The sequence below is a fragment of the Podarcis filfolensis genome (genome assembly GCF_964270895.1).
Source record: "Podarcis filfolensis genome assembly, chromosome: 13".
Taxonomy (NCBI): domain Eukaryota; kingdom Metazoa; phylum Chordata; class Lepidosauria; order Squamata; family Lacertidae; genus Podarcis; species Podarcis filfolensis.
The window spans coordinates 23,271,610-23,297,580 of record NC_139615.1 but is presented as its reverse complement, the minus strand read 5'-3'; the positions used below and the strand labels follow the sequence as shown (position 1 = coordinate 23,297,580).

At 41.4% G+C, this 25,971-nt stretch overlaps 2 protein-coding genes across 2 annotated transcripts; both read left to right on the top strand.

Moving 5' to 3' along the window:
- Nucleotides 1–1,953: 1,953 nt before the first annotated feature.
- LOC310747403 (vomeronasal type-2 receptor 26-like) lies at nucleotides 1,954–12,561 on the top strand (the record flags this gene model as incomplete). Its single annotated transcript, XM_083581766.1, has 6 exons — nucleotides 1,954–2,054; nucleotides 4,086–4,377; nucleotides 6,105–6,944; nucleotides 9,167–9,394; nucleotides 10,506–10,632; nucleotides 11,660–12,561. The coding sequence occupies 6 exons, from the start codon at nucleotides 1,954–1,956 to the stop codon at nucleotides 12,559–12,561; spliced, it is 2,490 nt and encodes an 829-aa protein (XP_083437892.1).
- A 1,331-nt stretch (nucleotides 12,562–13,892) lies between these two features.
- Nucleotides 13,893–22,843, top strand: LOC310747402 (vomeronasal type-2 receptor 26-like; the record flags this gene model as incomplete). The annotated part of the gene is made up of 7 exons (XM_083581765.1): nucleotides 13,893–13,994; nucleotides 16,094–16,269; nucleotides 17,071–17,362; nucleotides 18,732–19,556; nucleotides 20,878–21,105; nucleotides 21,450–21,576; nucleotides 21,942–22,843. 7 exons carry the CDS (start codon nucleotides 13,893–13,895, stop codon nucleotides 22,841–22,843), a joined length of 2,652 nt encoding a protein of 883 aa, XP_083437891.1.
- Between the last annotated feature and the right edge of the window lie 3,128 nt (nucleotides 22,844–25,971).

Genomic DNA, 25,971 nt, shown 5'->3' with positions numbered 1-25,971 from the left:
ATTTGTGAGTTGGCTATATCACTGATCACCACATAATTATCTCTTTCGATAGAGTGTCAACAAGAGAGGTTTAGTCCGCCATCTTCCTCCCCAGAAATCCATGACAGTGCTCAGGTATCAAAAGAGACCCCCACATTGCAAAAAACATCCTGGCTAAGGCAAAGCTGACAGCCTGGAATCCCATATGTGTCAGTACAGAATAAAACATAGGGACAGATGCTTCATTACATCCATCCACAATTTTGTCAGCCAAAGACTACATGTAAAAGCATGGGTTATGGCACAGCTTATTCTTCCCAGTGCTAGTTGCATTGCTCTCCCAATCACAGAGGAGTCTGAAAATAAACAGCTGAAAGCCTGCTTCTGAGAGCCATCTCTGTCATATCAACTGTTTCTACTTCATGCAGCAACAATATGAAATCCAATGAAGACAATGTTTCTGCATATACAATAGCTACAGCGACTGGACTATTATAAAGCTGCCCTTGAAGATAGTCCAGAAACAGCAACTAATGCAGAAAGCAGTGATCAGAGTACTGATGATCATGGCTGATTGAGAACATAAAAAGGAGAATCAAGGAATAGCACTGTTTGTCAGCCCACTTATGAACCTGTTCCAAGGTACTGAAGCTTATAAAAAAAACTTGAGAGCAACTATCTGAAAGAGCATTTCATCGCAACTTGCTTGTGAGTTATGATCTGCAGAGGAGGCCTTGCTGGTGATGCCACCTCCTGGAAAAGTTTGGGACACCCTTCCCTGTGGTTACAGCCTGCCTCTGAAGTGACCTCCCCTCAGAGATGCATCAAGTACCAACATAATTAAGTTTTCAGCAGCAGGTGACAATGCACCTCTTTATCCAGGTCTTTGGGAGGGGTTGGTATTCAGAACTACAGTCATACCTCGGGTTAAATATGCTTCAGGTTGAGCGCTTTTGGGTTGCATTCCGCGGTGACCCAGAAGTAACGGAACGCGTTACTTCTGGGTTTCACCACTCGCACATGCGCAAATGGTCAAAATGACGTCATGAGGATGCGTGGAAGCTGCGAATCACAACCCGCACATGCGTAGATGCGCAGGTGCGGGTTACGTTCGCTTCAGGATGCTAACGGGGATCTGGAACAGATCCCGCTCATATCCAGAGGTACCACTGTAATGAGAGAAAAAATTATCACCTGCTCTTTTATTATTTTGATTTTTTAAAGGGAACTTTTATGTCAATTATATTGAAATGTTATGTATTTTTTTTTATTCTATTATTTTTATGCCATGCATTTCAACCCTAGAACCTTATGGAAAAGATGACTACAATATGGTTAATCACTGTCACCACCACCACCATAGTATCATTAAATGTTTTTATTAATGTACTGAAGCAGCCCGGTGTAGAATGCATTCAACCTCTGTAATCCTATGCAAGGTTGTAGAGGGATGACATTAATACTATTCTCCTTTATATCCACTTAACAAGCTAGAATAGGAAACTTGAAATTCTCCAGTTGTTGTAGGACTCCAATTCCCTTCAGTCCTAGCAGGCATGGTCAGTAATCAGGGATGATGGAAGCTGGAGTCCAGCAAAGACTCTCTCCTGGAAGAGAGGGGAGTGGTTGTGGGCGGGAGCCGAGCTCCGCCTCAAGCAGGGGGCGTTAGCCCCCTGCCTCCCACTCATCTGGCTGGCGCTTATGCCATTGCTGAGGGAGAAAGTCGCCACATTGGGCCCTCCCGACATCCTTATCATTCAATTAGGAGAAAATGACCTTGTTAACAGAAGAAGTGCGGACTTGTTGTGGAACATAAAAAGAGATTTGGATGAGATTGCTCCCTTGTGTCCTGGAACAACGGTGTTCTGGTCCTCCTTCCTGAAGAGGATGGTTTGGCGCGGTGCGCAGAACTGTATGGCCATTGAAAAAACCAGGAAACTCTTAAATCGGGCAATAGGCCGTTGGGTGCGCTTTATGAATGGCCGAGTCATTTCTCATGACCGTATCTGGATTGGCAACCAGGCCTTGTACCGGAATGACGGTGTTCATCTTTTAGACCAAGGGAATGACATTTGGTTAGATAGCATCAGCAGCAGCATTAGGGATTGGTTACAGCTGTGAGGGTATTGGCGGCAAGACTTTTGGGCTCGGGTGGCGGTTAGGCATTGGAATAATGTGTTGTGGTGTGTCGAAGGGCTAGGTGTGGCCATCGCCTACGCCTTCAATTTTTGGGTATTCCGTTAAAGGAATCCGGCGGTCGTGTATTCTGTCCGATGCCTGCGTGGCGGGAGGCCATGGCACGACCCTCGGTGACATCATGGGAGAGCTTATAGTTGGATTAGCATCAACAGGCTCCACCTACTGGTGAATAAACCCCCCTGTTTTAGACTCACCCCTCTCCGAGGGGGTGGAGTCAGCTGACGTAATCCAATGCCTAAGCCAATACCTTTTCACTTGCTGTAATCAATAAAGTTGTGGCCTTTTCTTGCCCGTTAACCTTATATCACGTGTCCTTGTGTATTCATTCCACTTTGCGAGGATCGGGTCCTCGAACCACAACATATGGACAGGCACAAGTTCCCTATTCATATGTCTTTGTCCCAAGACTTTGGTTTTCTGTATGTATTTTCTTGCTTAGTGTCATAGTATGTCCAGGTGTTCATCTTGAACCCAGAAAGGAACAGCCCTGAGATAACACCTAACCAACATGTTTTCTTCTGCTGTTCTGTTCTTTATGAGGAGAACATTTAAGGAGCTGATTTATAATTACCTTATAATTATGTCAAATTACAGTAATCCTTTCTGGCTGATGACACCATGGATTTTCATTGACTACACTCATAAAAAGTAATCAATATGAAAATACATATAAAACTTATGTCTGTGCTTTTCAGAGTTTGGGGATGTGGATTGTGGACAGGAAGAGCTATTTTACAGGCCACATAGTATCACTATCGACTTGCAGCATCAAGAGAGTGTAGAAACAAATCTGTTCTGAACCAGCTGCTATTATATAATAATGAATTAGCCTTGAAGAGTGGGTTTGCTTTGGTAGAAAAGAATTCACCCTTATGTGCAATGCTGTTATTGTTGCTGCGGCTACTGATGTTAACACTGGCGTTTCTTCCCCAAATTGAGAGCAAGTCACAACCAGCTACTTGCAGTGTAAACGATCCTCTACAGATCCCGCATGAGTATTATGAGCAAGGTGACCTCATCATTGGCAGTATTTTTTCTCAGTTCTTCTCTTTCTTTAATACTATAACCTTTGATGAACACCCCAATGCCATGTTTGTTGGAGAATCTCTGTAAGTATCTTTTTCCATGAGATGTCCATAAGCAGGTCATAATGAATTTTTAAAAAATTTACAATTCCTAATGGTAATAATGGGTTGTATCCAAAGCTAGTCCTTCTTGAAGCAGACCCACTGAAATCAATGAACCTAAGTCATATTCCTTAATTTCAGTGGGACTAGCCCTGGATAGAGCTCAGTGTAGGCCATTATTCTTTGATGTTAATAGAAAATGTATTTGCACACCCTTGATCTACCCTACATTTTGCCTTTCCCTCTTCTGCTAGATCTACAGTCCCCTGATCTATCACTTGAATACCTCCCCATGCAAGACTGTGTGATTATTTCCATATGATTTTGAAGCATTTAATGATGTGATAATGTACAGTAAGTGCCATTTCAGACATTACGGCCTTGAAGTGGCAATGCAAGCCACACATTTAGTCCCTCAGGGGGGCTGCAAATTATCTTGCTCCTACATGTGATGACAATGAACTTCTGCAGCAGGAAGCCTTTTGTATACACTGAGGTTCCATGGGTGATTCAGATCCCTGGAAGATCTGGGTTCTCAATCACATGGGATTTGCAAAGATACAACTGGCTGCCCACCACGGAAATTCACTCGCATTATTTTCTTCAGTGGAACATTTGGGACAAGACAAAACAGACTGCCCTACAGGTTTCTTCCTTGCCATGTTTCCTGTTCAAGTCATTAATGCCTGCAGACTTCTCTATAAGAACAATGTGGACTTGACAAGTAGGTCATGAGGTCTAGAAAATTTATGGGTTATATAACCTGCACTCTTATTTCAGTGTAGTGACGAAATACTACCAGTATGTACAGGCCTTCGTGTATGCAGTTAAGGAGATCAACGAGAATCCCAGGATTTTACCAAATGCTACATTGGGATTCCACATCTATGACAGCTACTTCAACGAAAAGTTGACATATCAAACCACTCTGAACCTTCTTTTTAGCCAGAAAAGGACAGTCCCCAACTATAAGTGTGGCAAAAAGAACAATCTGATAGCTGCCATTGGGGGACTCGATGCTGAAACCTCCTTTTACATGGCTACCATCTTAGGCATCTATAAGATCCCACAGGTAGGATGTTTCTATGGGACATGTGGGTTTCAAATACCTGACGTGCATCCCTTTCTTGTATTCTTAGAACTGGAACAAACATATTTGAGTATGTAAAGGAGAAAGGTAGAGAAGCTGTGAATGCAATAGCAACACAGCCCTTGCTTCTTTGTGGAGAAAAACCTGTTTTTTAAAAATAATATTAACAATCACTCTTGTCCTCATGATTTTTCAATCAGTCTCCTTTATTAGCATAAATACATGGATCAGAGCACAACATATACATGGATCAGAGCACAACACAGCTAACAAAACATAACAGGAGATATTTTCAGATAAAACTCCCCAGACATCATGAGGTACAAAGATGGCTCTTAGGACCTATGGTGATGTAATTTCATAGAGTTACTCAAAAATCTTGCTACATTCTCCACAACATCATTACTACAATTGTTTAGCAGATAAGACACCCTGGAAGAGTGGGTGCAATAAATTCCTTCCTTCAATAAGGGGGGCAAATATTTTTCATATATTTTTGCATAAAATGGGAAATAAAATAAAACGTGTGTGATGGATGCAACCTGCTTTGTGCCACAAGGGCAGTATCTTTCATAGTATGGGATTTTCAAGTATCTACCTTGCAAAACTGCAGACAGTAAGATGTTAAATCTTGTGAGGGAAAGAGCTCTGCGTACCTGGGGATCGTAAAGCTGGTGTAAAAATGGAGTGTCCTGGCAAAACGAGGGTGAAATTCCCAACCCCAGTGGGGAACAGGTTTTGTTGGCTGCACTGCAAAGGGTTTGGAATTCAATCTCTAGGATTCTGCATAAGCAGTGACTCAAGCGATAGGCCACAGGTTCTGATTTTGCTCTCATTGCAAGCTAGGCATTTGGAGTGGTGGGATTCTGCCAGCATGTGGAAAGTTGAAAAAGACAGATAGGACATGAAATGTAGACGAAGCCAGAATTTTATAGTGGTGAGCCACGCTTTGGTTTCCAGCAGCCTTTGTCCAGTTTCCAGACACATGGCTGCATATGACACACAATTTGGCAGCACCTGGATTTTCAGATAAATTTAGATTGGTGAACTGCACCAATCCATAATGGAATGCCATACAGGAGTTTTGGGGCTACTTTGGTATTAAAGACCTTTAGTGCAGGTGGGACGAACAGATTCTCTCTGTTAAAGAAGAAACAGGTGATAGTCAGAGCTGGAGTATCCACTCTGTTAAGGGCAAGCTTACAATGGTATTTCCAAGAAGTGTTATATTGGAAGTGGATACCTAGTTATTTAAAGGTTTTGACCTTTTGTAATGGGTTTCCGCTGATCTCCCATCTATGAGGCTTCCAAGTTCTTGAGAACAAAAGCGCTTTAGATTTTGCAAAGTTCAGTTCCAGTCTGTTGGCTGTATAATATCCCTGGCAGCGGCACAGGAGCCGCTTCAAGCCAACACTTGTGCGAGACAAGGTGACTATGCCATTGGCATATAGTAAGATGGGAATGTGGATGGTGCTGAGCTTCGGGCAATGGCCATCCATTACAAGAAACCTGCACATTCATATACTTTGTCTCCTGTAATAGAATTTGTTATTCTCTTTATTGACATAATAAATTCTAGTCTTTATCACTACATACGTAATCATTTCTTGAAATTTTAAAGGCAAATCTCTTGCATAAGTACTTTTGACTGCATATCTTGTACTGTAAATCTCTGTTCAACGTTTGACAAACTCTTTGCTCTTGCATAGGTCTCTTATTATTTATTTGGTCCTTCTTGGAGTTCTAAGACCCAGTTCCCTTTCATGTACCGCGTGGTCCCCAATGAAGAGTATCAATACATTGGAATTGTTCAATTACTTCTGCATTTTGAGTGGACGTGGGTTGGGATCATAACAGAGGATAATGATAAAGGAGAAAATTTTGTGGGAAGCTTGATGCCAAGACTTTCACAAAGTGGCATCTGTGCGGCATTCACTGACAAGATGCCTGCTCTGTCGGACTTCTCTGAAATATTTGAAGGGTACATGAAGGCAGAGAGTATGCTTCATCTTTTCAAGAACCACACAGTCAAAGCACTTGTTGTATTTGCTGAAACTCATTCTACAATGATTTTGAAATATTTTCTAGTACAAGCAGGAGATATGGCAGATGCTCAAGGAAGAATGTGGATTCTGACAGCCCAATGGGACTTCCCCGCAGTGCAGTTTCAAAGGAATTGGGATATACAAGTCTTCCAGGGAGCCTTGTCTTTTGCAGTCCACTCCACTGAGGTACAGGAATTCAAAAATTTCCTTCTGGCCATAAATCCCTATTCAGCCAATGGAGACAAGTTCATCCAAGAATTCTGGGCACAAGCTTTTGACTGTGTATTTTTAGATTTCCCTATGGATGGAGAGAACGATGGGACCTGCACTGGGAAGGAGAAGCTAGAAAGTCTTTCTGGGCCATTTTTTGAAATGAGCATGACTCCCCAAAGCTATAGTATATACAATGCTGTTTACATCATAGCACATGCTTTAAACACCATGTACTCATTGAAGTCTAAGCCCAGAGTGGTCGCAATGCTTCCAAACCTTCAACCATGGCAGGTACTACCTCTTTAACCAAAACATCTTGACAGATGTGAATAGAAAATCCATATCATACCCTCATGTTTAAAGATTGTGATAACTGACTATCTGCTATCCAGTAATGAGCATTTCCACTTCTACCTTGTCAGCTTTTTACACTGCTATCTATAGGAGTCCATGTTTTCCCCATCTTGTCAGAGATTAGGGATATTCACACCATGTATGATAGGACTCTTTCTTCATTTTCACATGGCCAATCTTATCCTGCTTCTGGAAATAGAATGGATTTTCACATTTCTTTTATCACATTGCAACTTCCTGCTCCCCCTCACTTGGATCTGGTGCAGATATAATGTTTGATCTCCCAAAAGCATCATTTGCAAGTTAGGAACCAGCATTTGGAAACTTTGGTCCCCATTTCCCTTCTCTGCATCCTTCTGCATCCCACATAACATTCACTTCCCTTCTATATCTCAGTCATAATTAACTGCTGTGTCTACATGTTTCACACTAACCAGGAGCTCCTTCCTGCTCAACTACTCAAGCGATTACACCAGAGCCAGTACTAACAACAAAATTGATCACCAACCATAACAAGACACAAATAAAACTGTTCACCAACCACAACAAGACACAAACAAAAGTGTTCACCAACCATAACAAGACACAAACAAGGTAGAGGGAGCACAATAATTTAAATCCACACCATTCATTATGGAATGTAGAGGAGAGGAGAATCACATTTACCAGCAGCCACTGTAAGCAGATGTGGCTTGCATGGCTGCCTCATCTTGCTTTCTCAAAGAGAATGAAGAGAGCAAAGAAGAAAAGTAACCCGTATTCATTGTCAGCTGCAGAAGCTGAAGCATCTAACATTTTAAAAGGGGAAATGCCCTGTACTTCCAGTGCCTGCCCTACCATTAGACAAGGAATGGGGGACTATGGCTTTCTAGATTGTGCTACATAAGCATGGCTTTTCTGTCCCACACCCTCACTGCTAGCTTCCTCAGGAGGAGGACACTACCCCATGACCCATCAACTTCCAGTCTAGTCTAGTGGAATGGGGAGCATGTCATTGTGTCCTTTGCTTCATGCAGGAAAATGTATTGTACTGAAGCTGTGCATTGACCAGAGCTTATAATACTCAAAAGATTTATGTTGATGTGTTGAGTTTCAGGAACAGTTAGTTTCTGGGTCTAATCAAAGAGCTGGTTTTGACTTGAAAAGTTTTCTATGGTCTGGCAGGGCCAGTCAGCACACGAGGCAAGGTGAGGCAACCACCTCAGGAGGGAACAGATCTTTGTTTCTCTCCCCTCCTTTTACTAATGTAGACCTTCCCTGATCCCCTCCTTCCCAAGTGGGGAAAAGACCCATTTTGGGGTCTGCCACAGGTACCAAAATGTTTTGTGTGGCCCTGCAGTCTAGAACCATGATGCCTCAAAGACTCCCTTCTCCAATACAAACTTATTTGTTCATGCATGTCAACAATGGCGTCCTTCCTCTGTGTGTCTCCAAACTGTGCCATGTCCCTGCACCAAGCACCATCAGCTGCTATACAGTCACCATCAACATATTAAGTCCACTGAGCGACTTCACAGAACGGGCCCTTGGCTGTGGAACTCTCTTCTGCTTCCCTCACTTCTGTGGTTCTGTTGACAATTTAAAATGATGCTACTTCTGATGGCAGTTGGGATGACTTATTGCCTTTGAGACTCCTGCTGTTTTCTGGATATTTTTCTTTAAAATTGACTTTCATGTTAATAATGTTTTATCTGTTGTTTTATATTCACATTAACACCTTGTAGATCGTAGGGGGTGGAAAGGCAGGATTGAAGTATTGTTAAAAAAAAAAAGGTAAACCAATAGGGGTGAGTTTCTGTCATGCAATTATGGAGAATCAGGATGCCATATTTAGTCCTGCCCCCTCTGTCACATGACCATGCCCATCACTGTCACACTTAATGCATGAAGTGGGTAGCTTCCGAAACATGGACCTTGATGTATTCACATAGATTGCTATGCAATTTAGTACCCTGAACAAATAGGACTGTAATTCAGACAGGGGGTGAAAGAACTCAGGTTCTAGATCACAGAGGTGGTAGAACTAGCAAGCACATCCCTGCTCTCTCACACACATTTCTAATCTATTACTAAAAAAAGACTAGAGTGAAATTTGTAAAATGATATACTGCTTTATCTCCTATAATTTTGTAAAGGTGTTTTTGTCTCTTCAACTGTAGATGCATCCTTTCCTGAAGAGAATCTCGTTTAACAACAGTGTTGGGGACCAGTTGTCTTTAGATGGGAAAGGTGAATTAGAAAGCGGATTTGATATTATAAATTGGGTTACTTTCCCTAACAAATCCTTTTCAAGGGTGAAAGTGGGAAGGATGGATCCATGGGCTTTTTCAGGCAGAGAGTTCATGATTAGTGAGGAGATCATCACATGGCACAGCAAGTTTATGCAGGTATGCTCTGATTAATGGTTATCAGTGGTTGAATGTTGTGATATTAGTTGTAGATGGACTATTTTTACCATAATAAAGGGACACGGGTGGCACTGTGGTCTAAACCACTGAGCCTCTTGGGTTTGTCAATCAGAAGGTTGGTGGTTTGTATCCGTGCGAGGGTGGTGAGCTCCCATTGCTCTATCACAGCTTCTGCCAACCTAGCAGTTCAAAAACATACCAGTGCACGTATATAAATAGGTACCACTGTGATGGGAATGTAAACGGCATTTCTGTGCACTCTGGCACTCATCACAGTGTCCCGTTGTGCCAGCAGCAGTTTAGCCATGCTGGCCAAATGACCTGGAAAGCTGTCTGCAGACAAATGCCGGCTCCCTCGGCCTGAAAAGTGAGATGAGTGCCACACCCCATAGTTGCCTTTGACTGGACTTAACCGCCCAGGGGTCCTTTACCTTTACCTTGCCATAATAAGGTAAATCCCCTTAGAAAGTACAAAGCCCCCAATATTGTGACCCTGTCACATGAGCTTTTGTTAATATATTCTAAAGGAGCATTTTGGACAATGATCTACCCCTTAGAAACATGGAAATCTGTCTTACTGAGTCAGACCCTTAGGTCATCTATCTCTTGGTTGTCTACATGATTGACTGGCAGCAGCTCTCTGGGGATTCAGAAAGAAGCCTTTTCTCAGCGTTGCCTGGAGATGCCAAGGACTGAAATTGGGACCTTTTGCATGCAAATCATGTGCTACAACTTTTCTACTCCAGCAAAATTATACAGTAGAGTAAACGGAATAAGCCAGTGGTATAGTGATCTTTCCTCCCCTTAACCACTCATGTACATCAGTGAAGTTAATAATAATAATAATAATAATAATAATAATAATAATAATAATAATAATAATAATAATATCATCTGCATATTGTATTTTGATTGCCTTTAAAAAGACATGGGTGAAATTAATATCAGGACTGTGAAGGCCAGTGAAGTCATTTTCTAGAAAAAAATGAGCAGCATTCTCTCCCAGGTCTGTGATGCCATTCAGTTAAATCTGAATCATTCATTGAGAGCAGCATGCATTAAGCTTTTCTTCCCTTGTCTTTATGAATAGATGTCACCCTCTTCAGTGTGCAATGACAAATGCAGCCCAGGTTCTATTAGGAAAAAGAAAGATGGGGAACCATTCTGTTGCTATGACTGTGATGCATGTCCAGAAGAAATGATTTCCGTTGCCATGGGTAGGTGACCTCGCACATGATCATCTTAAAACATTAACAAATGAGTAGGCATGGTTCAGACTACATCATCCTTTCCAAAGAAATCTAACTTATTTCAGAGATTCTTTGCAAGAAAACCAAGAGGAATTAGCATTTATTTCTTGTGCTTTAAGGATAGCAAAGCAGCATCTACAGTTCCATCCTAGGGCCTTATATTAGGATGGATTATTTGTCCCTTTACTAGCTGGTATTATTCATTCTGGTAAGTGCTGACTCCCACACAGAAGTAATTTAAAGGGACTTATTTCTGAGCAGGCATTCTAAGAATTGCAACCATAAGGAGAGATTTCTGATATTACCTTCTACCTGAGAGCCAGTGTGGTGTAGCGGTTAAGTGGTAGACTCATAATCTGGGGAACCGGATTCGCGTCTCCGCTCCTCCACATGCAGCTGCTGGGTGACCTTGGGCTAGTCACACTTCTTTGAAGTCTCTCAGCCCCACTCACCTCACAGAGTGTTTGTTGTGGGGGAGGAAGGGAAAGGAGAATGTTAGCCGCTTTGAGACTCCTTCGGGTAGTGATAAAGCGGGATACCAAATCCAAACTCTTCTTCCTCTTCCTCCTCCTCCTCCTCCTCCTCCTCCTCTTCTTCTTCTTCTGATAATTTCAGCAGGAATGAACTTATGTCCTTCTGCATGAAGAATAAAGCTCTACCAATGAGCACACCCATTTTGAAGCTAGTCATCAAACCTTAGCCAAGACATAACAATCCCTTTCAACATTAAGCATCTCCAATTATGTATAGCTCCTCAAACAAAAATTGCTTATTAGCTATTGAAACAACAGTTTATATTAAACCATTGTGCCTGATAGTTCACTGCAGGCTTCTGTTTCTCCCAATGCTTTACATGCTAGACACAGCAATCCTAAAACCACCTACTGATAAATATACTCTGACTTCTGAGTAGAAATATATGATGGCACTATGTGTTTTTGTCCCTTACTTGTTTGGAAGATGGAGTTATCATATTTTTGTTTCTTTTTTTCAGACATGGACAAGTGCATCAGATGCCCAGCAGATCAGTATCCAAATAAACACCAAGATGGATGCCTTCCCAAGATTTTAAACTTTCTGTCTTATGAGGAAGCTTTGAGCATCATTTTAGCTTTCTTAGCACTTTCGTTTTCTGTGATCACAGCTTTGGTACTCCTGATATTCATTAAATACAAAAACACCCCCATCGTCAAAGCCAACAATCGAAGTCTCACTTACACTCTGCTGGTTGCTCTCCTGCTCTGCTTCCTCTGTTCATTGCTGTTCATTGGGAGGCCTCAGAGAGCAACCTGCCTGCTACGACAAACAACCTTTGGCATCATCTTCTCCGTGGCTGTTTCTTCTGTGTTGGCAAAAACAACCACTGTGGTTTTGGCATTCATGGCTACAAGGCCAGGGTCCAGAGTAAGGAACTGGGTGGGGAAAAAACTGGCAACTTCAATTGTTCTCTCCTGTTGTCTCATTCAAGGAGCTATTTGTACTGTATGGCTCTGTACTGCTCCTCCTTTCCCAGATTTGGACATGGACTCTTTGTCTAAAGAAATTGTGGCTGAATGTAACGAAGGGTCTGCCTCTATGTTTTACTGTGTTCTGGGATACATGGGATTCCTGGCTCTTGTCAGCTTCATTGTAGCTTTCTTTGCTAGGACATTGCCCAGCACTTTTAATGAGGCCAAGTTCATCACTTTCAGCATGTTGATGTTTTGCAGTGTGTGGGTCTCTTTTGTTCCAACTTACCTGAGCACAAAGGGAAAATACATGGTGGTGGTTGAGATCTTCTCCATCTTGGCCTCAAGTGTTGGATTGTTGGGTTGTATCTTCTTCCCCAAATGTTATATCATTGCTCTAAGGCCTGAGTTGAACAGCAAGGAGCACTTAACAAGGAGAAATAACTAAGTCATTTGTGGGTCACACGTTCCTTCATAGGCTAAAATTTTGTGGCGTCATGGGATTCCTTTCACAAACACTAGAAACAAGTCAGCAATACAAAGGGCTTCTGTCTTTTGAAAAATCCTGATCTGCAGGTACACCTACTGATCTCTCTTAGCTAGTAAGAGACAGTGATGATTGGAATTATAAAGCGAGCTTTTAAAGCACAGCTAAACAGTGGATTCGGGAGCATTAGTATCCCAATTCCTAAAATATTTCCAGCACCAGATACTCCCTCTCATACTAGACATTCCAGTATTTCCTGTACAAACCAGTGTCCTTTCCCCATGTACATCCAGTAAGATTCTGGAAAGTGTCTTGGTTTGTTCAACTTCATTAATCAGCAAGGTTATAGCTAAACCTGCAGTCCCAATCCCACTTACCTGAGACGAAGATCCATGGAATTTAATTGAAGTTACTTCTGAGTAGTCATAATTTGGTTTTATTTCTACCATGCTGCAAGTCTTAAAATGAAACTTCAAATATCCCTTGATAATATCATAGCTTCCCTTCCATTTCCAGGGGCATTGTACTGTGAATATACCCCATCTGGTATTAAGACCCTCTCTATTAGAAACACAATTGCACTCCCAGTTATTTTAAAATTTTAATATCAATGGTAATGATAATAGTTGAATGGAGATAATTAATTGAAGGGAAATCCTTTTTGAACAGCATCTACCTGAAAATTAATTGTTGGTAAATTAACTGCAGAGGGATTAACTGATTTGGGGTAATCTGGAAGTCACGTGCAATTTAATTGAATAAATTTGTGGGGATCTGTATAGGAATTTAATTGACTTCTGTAAAATTTAATTCTGAAAATTATTTCAAAGTTTGCATCAGAAAATATGAATGAAGATATACACCTTTTATACCATCGTGTGTCCTCTTTTGCATGGTGCATATCCCCTTTTATGATGATGCCTGTGGTTACACAAGCAGCTACTATGGGAACTTGGGATCATTTAGAAGTAAATTCTCAGTGTAGACCAGGAAATGACCTATCCAGATAATGATGTGGTTCCCTCTTACTAATTAATTTATTTTTCCTCTGTCAGAGGAGCGAAGTGAATACGCAATATGGAGCCTAGGGCGATGGACGAAGAGATATAATCCCCCACTCTCCTTATGCTCTCTGTGCCCTTTGCTTTTCTCTCCACAAGTCTCTCTGGCCAGATAATCAGTGGTTTGTTTGGCAGCTATATTATGAGGTGCTGCACAGGACCTTCTTACCTCCAGTGCTATTTAATATCTACACAAAGCCACATGGAGTGGTCATTAGGCGATTCAGGGCAATGTGCCATCAGTATGATGATGATGACACGCAGGTCTACTTCTCCATATCATCTGCATCAGGAGAAGTTGTGCAATTACTGAGCCACTGCCTGCATGCAGTTGTAAGATGAATGAAGGAGAACAAGCTGAACAAGTTTGAATCTTGGCAAGACAGAAGGACTGTGGTTAAGCAGCTCCTGTGTCTGAGAAATTGGCCAATTGCCGACCATACATGGGGTTTGACTCCGAACTCTATTCAGAACCAGGACTGTTGCTGGCTGAGTCAGCCTCAGTTTGGCAGAGGTAAAACAAGTGTTTAAAATAATGTTTCAGTCACATGACTCTTTTGACAGGCTGCCATGTCACGTGGCTGAGTAGATCAGGGTTAGGATACAACCTAAGTCCCCCTCTCTGATCCGTCTCCCACAACACCCCCAGAATTCCTCTTTTAGGGGGATTATGCTATCTGAAGTTCCATTGGGCTCATCTCAGCCAGCTAGGTCCTGGATCAGTCAGGATGGGAAGATATGCTGATGTAGCACACCTGTACCAGTAACTTCCAAGTTCACCTAGAAGCCCACTGTTTCCTCACCCCACTAATCCCAGCTATAGGATTGTGTCATTATAATAAGCTTTCTGTCTGTGAGGATGAACTATGAGGGGGAAATCATTCTTTAAAAAGGTTTGTCAGCTGCATTGAACAGTTAGATATCTGCTCAGGTAACAAAAGAAACTCCCCCCGCCACACACACACACACACAAACACACTGCACAACACCAAAATGCTGAAAATGTTGAACTTGGCTTCATTAAAAGTGTTGGGTGGCGTTCTAGCAAAGAAAGAGACAGCAAAGCTGACCAGAGCCAGGAACCTCATGTATCTTAATACAGAATAAAATATAAGGATAGGGCTTTCATTAGATTCAACCACAATTTCTTCAGCTAAAGACTGTGTGTAAAGTAGGGGGTATGGCATAATTTCTCCTTCCCTGTGCAAGTTCCATTGCTCTTTCCAACCACAGAAGGGTCTGGAGATAAACAGCTGAAAGCCTGCTTCTGAGAGTTATCTCTGTTATATAATCTGTTTCTACTTCATGCAGCAACGCTATAAAATCCAATGAAGACATTGTTTCTGCAAATACAGTAGCTACAGTGACCTGTGCTCTAGCAATCTCCAGACTGAACTACTGTAATGCCCTTTACAGGAAGCTGCCCTTGAAGACGGTCCAGAGGTTGCAACTACAGTGGTACCTTGGGGTACATACACTTCAGGTTACATACACTTCAGGTTACAGACTCCACTAACCCAGAAATAGTGCTTCAGGTTAAGAACTTTGCTTCAGAATAAGAACAGAAATCGTGCTCCGGCGGTGCAGCAGCAGGCGGCCTCATTAGCTAAAGTGGTGCTTCAGGTTAAGAACAGTTTCAGGTTAAGTACGGACCTCTGGAACAAATTAAGTACTTAACCCGAGGTACCACTGTAATGCAGAATGCACTTGCCAGAGTACTGCTTATCATAGCTGATCATGCATATATAGCACTGATGTAATGGGAATGGCATTGCTTGTTAATCCATTTGTGAGCCCAACTCAAGATACTTGAAGCTGACATATAGCCCTACATGATTAGTAGTCAGGGATGATGGCAGCTGGAGTCCAATAACACCTGGACAAGCATAAATTCCCTATTCCTATGGCTTCATCCCAAGGCTTTAGTTTTCTGAATGTATTGTCTTACTCAGTGTCATTCTATGCCCAGTTGTTGATCTTGATCCCAGAAAGAAACAGCCCTGAGATAATACCCAGCCAACATGTTTTCTTCTGCTGTTCTGCTCACTATGAGCAGAGCACTCTGGGAAACTGATTTATAATTACCTTATAATTATGTCAAATTACAGTAATTCTTTCTTCCCAATGACAACATGGATTTTCAGAGACTAGACTCATAATAAGTAATCAAGATGAAAATACATATAAAACCCTATGTATGTGCTTTTCAGAGATTGGGGGTGTGAACTGTGGACAGGAAGAACAATTTTACAGGTCACATAGTGGCTTCAGGAGAGCGTAGAAACAAATCTGTTCTGAACCAGCTGATACTAGATAATAATGAATTAGCCTGGAAGAGTGGGTTTGCTTCAGTAGAAAAGAATTCACTTTTATGTGCAATGCTGTTGTTGCTGCTGTGGCTACTGATGTTAACATTGACATTTCTTCCCCAGATTGAGAGCAAGGCACGTCCTCCTACTTGCAGTGTGAACGATCCCCTACAGATCCCACATGAGTATTATGAGCAAGGCGACCTCATCATTGGTGGTATCTCTTCTCAGTTCTTCTCTTTCTTTAACACTATAACTTTTGATGTACACCCCAATGCAATGTTTGTTGGAGATTCTCTGTAAGTATCTTTCTTCCATGAGATGTCTATAAGAAGATTATTGGGAGTTTTTGTTATGATTCCAAATGATAGATAATAATGGGTTGTATCCAAAGCAAGTCCTACCTGAGGTAGACCCTCTGAAATTAATGAACCTAATTCAGTACAGTGGTACCTTGGGTTAAGTATGTTTTCCACGATTCATGTGTGCATATGGGAGTTATAGAAAATATATGTGCACACCCTTGTTCCCCTTTGCATTTTGCCTTTCCCTCCCCTGCTTTTTCTATAGTCCCCTGATCTGAAACCTCACTGCCTGGGGTTGGGTGTGTGTAAATTTCATATGGTTTTGAAGCATTTAAAGATGTAATAATGATAACGTGCAGAACAGGCCTTTTCAGGCATTACAGCCTTGTAGTGGCAATGCAGGTACAGTGGGGTCTCACATTTAACCCAATCCTCAAGGCCCCCCAAATTCCCCCCACCAGGGAGCCTTTTAAGTTCATGGATGCTCCACTGATGATTCAGAACCCTGGAATATCTGTGTTCTCAATTACATGAGGATTGCACAAATACAAAAGGCTCCCTGCTGAAGAAAATCACTCCCGTGATGAGAAGGGATGAAACAGTCATTACCTTGTGTTATTTCCTTAATTGGGTCATTGGGTACAAGTCAAAACAGACAGTCTTGCAGGTTCCCACAGTACCATGTTTCCTGTGTCATTAATGCCTGCAGAGTTCTCTGTAACAACCATGTGAACTTGACAAGTAGATCATGAGGTCTAGCAAGTTTATGCGTTATAACCTGCACTCTCATTTCAGTGCAGTGACAAAATACTACCAGTACGTCCTGGCCTTCGTGTATGCAGTTAAGGAGATCAATGAGGATCCCAGGATTTTACCAAATGTTACATTGGGATTCCACATCTATGACAGCTACTTCAATGAAAAGTTGACATTTCAAACCACTCTGAACCTTCTTTTTAGCCAGAAAAGTGCAGTCCCCAACTACAAGTGTGGCACACAGAAGAATCTGATAGCTGCCATTGGAGGACTTGATGCTGAAACCTCACTTCACATGGCTACCATCTTAGGCACCTATAAAATTCCTCAGGTAGGGTGTATATGTGAGGCACATGGGTTTCAAAACCTCCCTTGTATGCTCAGAACTGGCACACGCATATATGAAAATGAGAAGGAGAAAGATAGAGAAGGCGTGAATGTGATGACAATAGAACACCTTGCTTCATTTTGGAGCAAATCTGCTTTTTAATAAATCCCTTAAATACAAACAAACATATATTCTCTTTAAAGGTTTAACTTGCTTAATGATCATGAACACCTCTGCAGCAGTTGCCTGTCTGGAAATGGGAGGAGGGGACCTCTTTAATCAACATATAAATTATAATCAGAAAGCTGCACTCAAGTATGTAATGGTATAAGCAGAAATGGTGCATGATGTTAAAGGGGAGAGATGGAAGAGATGTCTTATGGAGTATCTTGCCAAGTTCCAAATAGTACATAAAACAACACAGAAAGTTGTTATATACTGAATCAGTCTATCAACTCAATTTTGTCCACAATGACCAGAGGTTTTTCTCCAGTACTTCAGACAAGGATCTCTCCAAGCCCTACTGCAAGATTCCAGGAATTGAACCTAGAACATTTCCCATGCCAAACATGTGTTCTACCATTCAACAATTGCCCTTCCACCTAAAAATGATAATAATAAAAATCAGTAGTATGCACTTGGAAGGAATGATTGGGGCCATAAGCAGCAACACTCAAGTCCTTCTCCTACAGCACATGATGGAGAATCTGGTGAAAATTCCCATTATATCATGTTAACATATAACTCGAAGTATTATGCCAATAAAGGCTGGCTGAATGAATGAATGAATGAATGAATACAGCTCCATGTATTGTGCACAAAACAGATACAAAGCAAAGCAAAATTAATGAGAAAAGAGAAGAACAGAGGACGAATGGAGCATATCTTTACTACTCCATCTCTAAAAGCACAGTTGGGCTGCCTACCACCTCCTCATTTGTTCTTTGTTGCATTCAAGCAACATACAAAAAAAATGAACCATCAATATGACAGAAAAGGACAACCGTATCAGTAATATATAAAAAACTTATATCCATTGATAGGAGTGTTTATAAATGTTGTGCATGTGCTATTTTCTGGCAATATTCAAGAAATGGTACCCAATCTATTATGAAATTGTTTCATATTTGTTTTTTCTCCACCATTCAAACAAAGTTATTTTCAACATAAATGCATAGTCATATACTTTGCCATTCGCAGCAGAAATTCACTCCTCCACTTTTTGGCATAACAGTGTCAAGTCTTTACCACTGCAACCATAATCATTCCTTGAAATTTCAAAGGCAAATCTTTTACATAACTGTTTTTCAGTATGCAGACTTTCACTGTTAGAATCTTTTCCAATTTTGAAAATAAATTTTCTCTTGCATAGGTCTCTTACTATTTATTTGGTCCTTCTCTGAGTTCTAAGATCCAGTTCCCTTTCATCTACCGGGTGGTCCCCAACGAAGAGTATCAGTACATTGGAATCGTTCAATTACTTCTGCATTTCGAGTGGACATGGGTTGGCATCATTACACTGGATGATGATAAAGGAGAAAATTTTGTGGGAAGCTTGATGCCAAGACTTTCACAGAGTGGTATCTGTACAGCATTCACTGACAAGATGCCTCCCTTGACAGACTTCTCTGAAATGCATGAAGTGTACATGAAGGCAGAGAATATTTCTCATTTTTTCAAGAACAACTCAGTCAATGCAATTGTTGTATATGCAGAAACTCACTCCACATTGGGTTTGAAATACATGCTAGTACAAGTGGACGATACGGCAGAGTCTCTAGGCAGAGTTTGGATTCTGACAGCGCAGTGGGACTTCCCAGCACTGCAGTTTCATAGGAACTGGGACTTAGAAGTCTTCCAAGGAGCCTTGTCTTTTGCGGTTCACTCCACTGAGGTACGGGAATTCAAAAAATTCCTTCTGACCTTAAATCCCCACTCACCCACTGGAGATGATTTCATCCAAGATTTCTGGGAACAAGCTTTCGACTGTGTATTTTTAGATTCCCCTGTGGATGGAGAGAACGATGGGACCTGCACTGGGAAGGAGAAGCTGGAGAGTCTTTCTGGACCATTTTTTGAAATGAGCATGACTCCCCAAAGCTACAGTATATACAATGCTGTTTATGTCATAGCACATGCTTTACACACCATGTACTCATTGAAGTCCAAGCCCAGACCAAACCCACAACCATGGCAGGTACTACCTCTTTAACCAAAATATATTGAGGGACATGAGTAGAAAGAAAGGTGGCCTTCTAGATTATGCTACATAGGCATGGTTCTCCTGCCCCCACCCCCCTCACTGCTAGCTTCCTTAAGAGGACACTACCCCATCACCCATGAACTTCCAGTGTAGTCTAGTGGAATAGGAGCATGCCATGATGTTCTCTGCCTCATGCAGCAAAATGTCTTGGACTAGCACTTTGCACTGACTAGAGCTAATAATACAGGTAGTGACCCATATGAAATGGTTGTTACTTGTATTATAAGCTCAGTTTCTGGCCCCACATGCATCCACAGAATACTTATAAGTGCACCCTGCATCATTCTGCCACATTCCACCTCACCCACATTCTGCCCCTTTCCGCTCCTGTTCCACCCTCAATGCGTCAGCAATTGCACATCAATTGAACGTACCTGTACTCAAAAGTGATTAATGACAAACTCGCGTTAATATCTTGAGTTTCTGGGTCTAATCAAAGAGCTGGCTTTTTACTTGAAAACATTTCTATGGCCATCCTGCACATGAGGTAAGGTGAGGCAACCGCATCAGGAGGAAGGGTCCACCCAGTGTAGCAGATCCTGATGTAGATCTTTCTATCTTCACCCTTGTAGATCTTCCACCATCATCCTTTTCTCAAGTGGGGAGGGGCCCTATTTGGGGGCATGCCTCATGTGTCAAAATTTCTTGCCCAGCCCTAGGGTCCAGAACCATGATGTCTCAAACGCTCCCTTCTCCAATACAAACTTATTTGTTCATGCATGTCAACAATGGAACCCTTCCTCTGTGTGTCCCCAAACTGTGCCATGTCTCATAACCATGCACCAACAGCAACTGAGCAACTTCATAGAACAAACCCTAGACCTTGGAACTCTCTTCTACCTCTCTCACATCTGTGGTTCAGTTGATAATTTAAAATGATGCTGCTTCTGGTGGCATTTGGGATGATTTATTGCCTTTGAGACTCTTGCTGTTTTTTGGCTACTTTTGTTTAAAATTGACTTTCATATTAATTATGTTTTATCTGTTGTTTTATGTTCATATTAACACCATGCTCATAACTGTCAGACTTAGTGCATGCTATTTAGAATGCTGATCAAATAGGGTTGCCAATCCGACAGGGGTGAAAGCACTCAGGTTATAAATCACAGAGGTGGTAGAACCAGCAAGCACTTCCCTGCTCTCTTTCTCACATTTCTCATCTAATACTGAAATAGGCTAGAGTGAAATTTGTAAAATGAGATACTGCTCTACCTCCTATAATTTTGTAAAGGTGTTTTTGCCTCTTCAACTGTAGATTCATCCTTTCCTGAAGAGAATCTCATTTAACAACAGTGCTGGGGACCAGTTGTCTTTGGATGGGAAAGGTGAATTAGAAAGTGGATTTGATATTATAAATTGGGTTACTTTCCCTAACAAATCCTTTTCAAGGGTGAAAGTGGGAAGGATGGATCCATGGGCTTTTTCAGGCAGAGAGTTCATGATTAGTGAGGAGATCATCACATGGCACAGCAAGTTTAAGCAGGTATGCTCTGATTAATGGTTATCACTGGATAACCCCTTATCTATTCATGTACATCTGAGAAGTTTATATTATTATTATTATTATTATTATTATTATTATTATTATTATTATTATTATTACAATGTTATATTTTGATGGCCTATAAAAAGACATGAGTGGAATTAATATCAGGGCTATGAAGGCCTCCTTTCTGAGCCATGTAAATCAGAGAAGTCATGTCCCAGAAATTATGAACCTCCATGCACAGTGCTCTTTCCCAGGTCTTTGATGTCATTCAGTTAAATCTGAATCTTCCCTTGGGAACAACATGTATTCAGCTTTTCCTCCCTTATCTTTATGAATAGATGTCTCCCGCTTCAGTGTGCAATGACAAATGCAGCCCAGGTTCTATTAGGAAAAAGAAAGATGGGGAACCATTCTGTTGCTATGATTGCGATCCATGTCCAGAAGAGATGATTTCTGTGGCCTTGGGTAGGTGACACAGCACATGATCATGTTAAAACATTAACACATAAAGTAGGCATGGTTTGGACTGCATCATCACTTCCAAAGCAATATAAATTATTTCAGAGATTCTTAGGAAGAAAACCAAGAGGAGTTAGCATTTATTTATTGTGCTTTCAGGATAGCAAACAGCACCTACATACCCTTGCATTAGGTCACATTATATGTTCTCTAATGGCCGATAGATAGATAGATAGATGATAGATAGATGATAGATAGATAGATAGATGATAGATAGATAGATAGATAGATAGATAGATAGATAGATAGATAGATGATAGATAGTCCCTCACTTGTTTGGGAGAGGGATGTATCATCATTTCCTTTTTCAGACATGGACAAGTGCATCAGATGCCCAGCAGATCAGTATCCAAATAAACACCAAGATGGATGCCTTCCCAAGATTTTAAACTTTCTGTCTTATGAGGAAGCTTTGAGCATCATTTTAGTTTTCTTGGCACTTTCGTTTTCTGTGATCACAGCTTTGGTACTCGGGATATTCATTAAATACAAAAACACCCCCATCGTCAAAGCCAACAATCGAAGTCTCACCTACACTCTGCTGGTTGCTCTCCTGCTCTGCTTCCTCTGTTCATTGCTGTTCATTGGGAGGCCTCAGAGAGCAACCTGCCTGCTACGACAAACAACCTTTGGCATCATCTTCTCCGTGGCTGTTTCTTCTGTGTTGGCAAAAACAACCACTGTGGTTTTGGCATTCATGGCTACAAGGCCAGGGTCCAGAGTAAGGAACTGGGTGGGGAAAAAACTGGCAACTTCAATTGTTCTCTCCTGTTCTCTCATTCAAGGAGCTATTTGTACTGTATGGCTCTGTACTGCTCCTCCTTTCCCAGATTTGGACATGGACTCTTTGTCTAAAGAAATTGTGGCTGAATGTAACGAAGGGTCTGCCTCTATGTTTTACTGTGTTCTGGGATACATGGGATTCCTGGCTCTTGTCAGCTTCATTGTGGCTTTCTTTGCTAGGACATTGCCCAGCACTTTTAATGAGGCCAAGTTCATCACTTTCAGCATGCTGGTGTTTTGCAGTGTGTGGGTCTCTTTTGTTCCAACTTACCTGAGCACAAAGGGAAAATACATGGTGGTGGTTGAGATCTTCTCCATCTTGGCCTCAAGTGTTGGATTGTTGGGTTGTATCTTCTTCCCCAAATGTTATATCATTGCTCTAAGGCCTGAGTTGAACAGCAAGGAGCACTTAACAAGGAGAAATAACTAAGTCATTTGAGGGTCACGCATTCCTTCATAGGTGGAGCAAGAGATTCCTTTCACAAGCACTAGAAACAGGTCAGCAATACAAAGGGCTTCAGGGATTTGCTTAAACTGCTGTTGTTATACGCCTACTCTTATGGAGTAAGGCAGATTAGGAGCTACCATAGGCTTGATAAATATAATATATAAACTATATATGAAAGTTGCAAAGTAATCAGGAAATCCCTTCAAAGTCCAATCAGTGCAGTCCCTTAGATTGCTACCCCCCACCCTAAAGCAGTGAATGGGATCCTATGCCCCTCCAGATGTTTCTGGACTACAGTTTACATTACCCCTAACAACTGGCCATGCTGGGTGGGGCCGATGAGATATCATGTCCAATAATATCTGCAGGGATGCCCTAGAGAGATGCAATTCTCCTATTGCCGACTAGCAGGAAGCTAAAAGAGATGTGTACTGATTTTGTCAAAAAACCAAAGTGTCTATATTTTGCCACAAAGACCACAAAAGTTATATGGAGATCACTGATATGTGATTTCTGTTTCTAGCAACTCTTATGACCTATTCCCAAATGACCTGTGTCACCCTGTTTCCTGCAATAGATCAGAGCATATAGTTGCAGATGTGTTTTACTTCAGAAGTTGCCCATCTACTACTGTCTTTTAAGATAGTATTTCCAGTTCAAATTATCAGACGTAATGTGTGCTCCTGACTATTGAAATTAAGCTATCTTTGTTGCACACAATTCCCCTTGGGCATGCTTCACTGGAATATTTACCTAGCCTGGTGTACAAATGATTGGGGACTGTGACTTGAAGGGGGCAGAAGCAGAGCAGCCACGCAGGTCCGACTTTGTGAGCAATTTAACAATATTCCTCTGTATCAAGATCATTTTCCAGGATGGGGATTCAGAACGGATTACAGTCTGCAGTGAAATATAACAAGCAACACTGAACAGTAAGATTACAATGAATGCATGGTGTATAAAGAGCTTGATTCATTTTTTCTGGCACATAATATTATTTCATACATTTCTCAGTTGTCAAAAAGACACAATTGAGTCACATTCCAGTTTTAAAGATGAGGCATCTGAGATTGACAGATAGTGAGTTTCCCCATAGCCACTGTGTGAGTCCTTAAGCTCAAGACTGAATTTGGCTTCTCCTCAGTCCAAGCCAAATGTTTACTTCAGACATGCATTTTTCTCTAAATGATTCCACCATCAAGCACTGACTTGCCATATTCTGATTTTTAAAAAACAATCAAACTTGTTTTAAAGCTTTGGTTTTTACTGACAGTTCCAATGTGTTTAGAGGTTTTGTTTACAATTAAGCAGTGTGTGTGTGTGTGCGCGCACACGTGCATGTGTGTGCATTGTTAAAGAAATAAGTCACAATTCAAACACTAGAAACAGAACAATTGAACCTCCAGATGTATGGGCAGTATACTGCTTAATAACAAATGCTGGTAGCATAGAGCACCAGCTGTATCAAATCCTGTTTATGAATATCTGGCTGGCTGGGAACAGTGGGAGACTTAATGTTGAACGAAAGCACAACTAACTCAACTTTTCGTCTTGCTGCTTTCAAAATCCAAGGAGACTTTGGAATGTTTGCCTGTGCTCCATTTTTGTAAAAAGGGATTCATTACTGCTATATATTGGTCTTTCACACAAAAGGTAATGCCATTTACAATGTCACCCCCAAATTGTTTTCTATCGGCAGAAGGGGAGCTGTGACACTGCAGATGTTGCTGAACTACAACTTTCATCATTCCTGAACTTTGACCATCATAACTGGGGCTGATGTGAGTTGGAGTCCAATAACATTTGCAGGGTCACAGGTTCCCCACCCCTGTTTAAAATTCAAGTACAGTGGTACCTTGGGTTAAGTACTTAATTCGTTCCGGAGGTCCGTTCTTAACCTGAAACTGTTCTTAACCTGAAGCACCACTTTAGCTAGTGGGGCCTCCCGCTGCCACCGTGCCACCAGAGCACAATTTCTGTTCTCATCCTGAAGCAAAGTTCTTAACCCGAGATACTATTTCTGGGTTAGTGGAGTCTGTAACCTGAAGCGTCTGTAACCTGAAGTGTCTGTAATCCGAGGTACCACTGTATTTGAATTTAACTGAGTTGTGGATCATGCTAGTGGATTACATGATCTATTGCAAGAAATTAGACAGCAGCATACAGATAGACACTGAAATGATAGGTCTACTTCTTTCTTTCTTTCTTTCTTTCTTTCTTTCTTTCTTTCTCTTTCTTTTTTTGTTTGTTAACTTGGGTATTCAGAGAAAGCTGCAGTTAATTTGCTTTTGACTAACATGCAGTAGCCTTAGCAGCAAACTTCACAATGCTTCATTTTTAAATCAGAGAGAGGAGACAGACTGCATAATGAAGTCATCCTTGAAAAGCCAAGCTGCTCGGGAAAGTGGGATAAGAGGTCATGTTGCAACAGAATATTATGCTAGTGCTGTTGGATAAAAGGATAGTGCATGCCACAAAAAGTGGTGTAGAATATTTAGAGAAATTCTGCAATGGAGCCTTCTAGGGGATGTAACAGGTCAGGCATGGTGGGATGGGAGCCACTGCAGAAAGTGGGAGAACATTCAATGAACATTTTCCAAAATATTTTTTGGGAAGAGAAAATGAAAAAGATTATTGTTCTCAGAAATTTTCTCATTAAGAAATATCTCTTCGGGGAGATGTGAGGCAAACTCTTCCATCTGTGATTGTTCCTGTCCCCCTTCTGAACTTCTACTCCTTAAATGCCCTTTAATTCCCCAAGAACAAATATAGCCCCTTCCTTCCACAAACCCTCAGACTAGATCAGATATTCCTATGCTACTGAGATTTATTTGAGGCTTCTGAAAAGAAGTGTTCCATTTATTCATGGAACACTAAAGAAATAAAAGAGCTAAGAGTTTAGGATGGGGAAATGTGGCAGAGTTGGGAAAAGTGAAAGAGAATTGAAATCAGCCTCAAGGCTCCTGTGTATTAACTAATCAGAGCTGTAGTGCACTGAAAGTGCCTATACTTGTACAGGTAATTGTGTGGCTAAGTCTTACATTTCAGATCTCCAATTTGGAAGGAAAAACAAAATAGCTGAAAAATGCTACATCCATGTTTCTTCACAG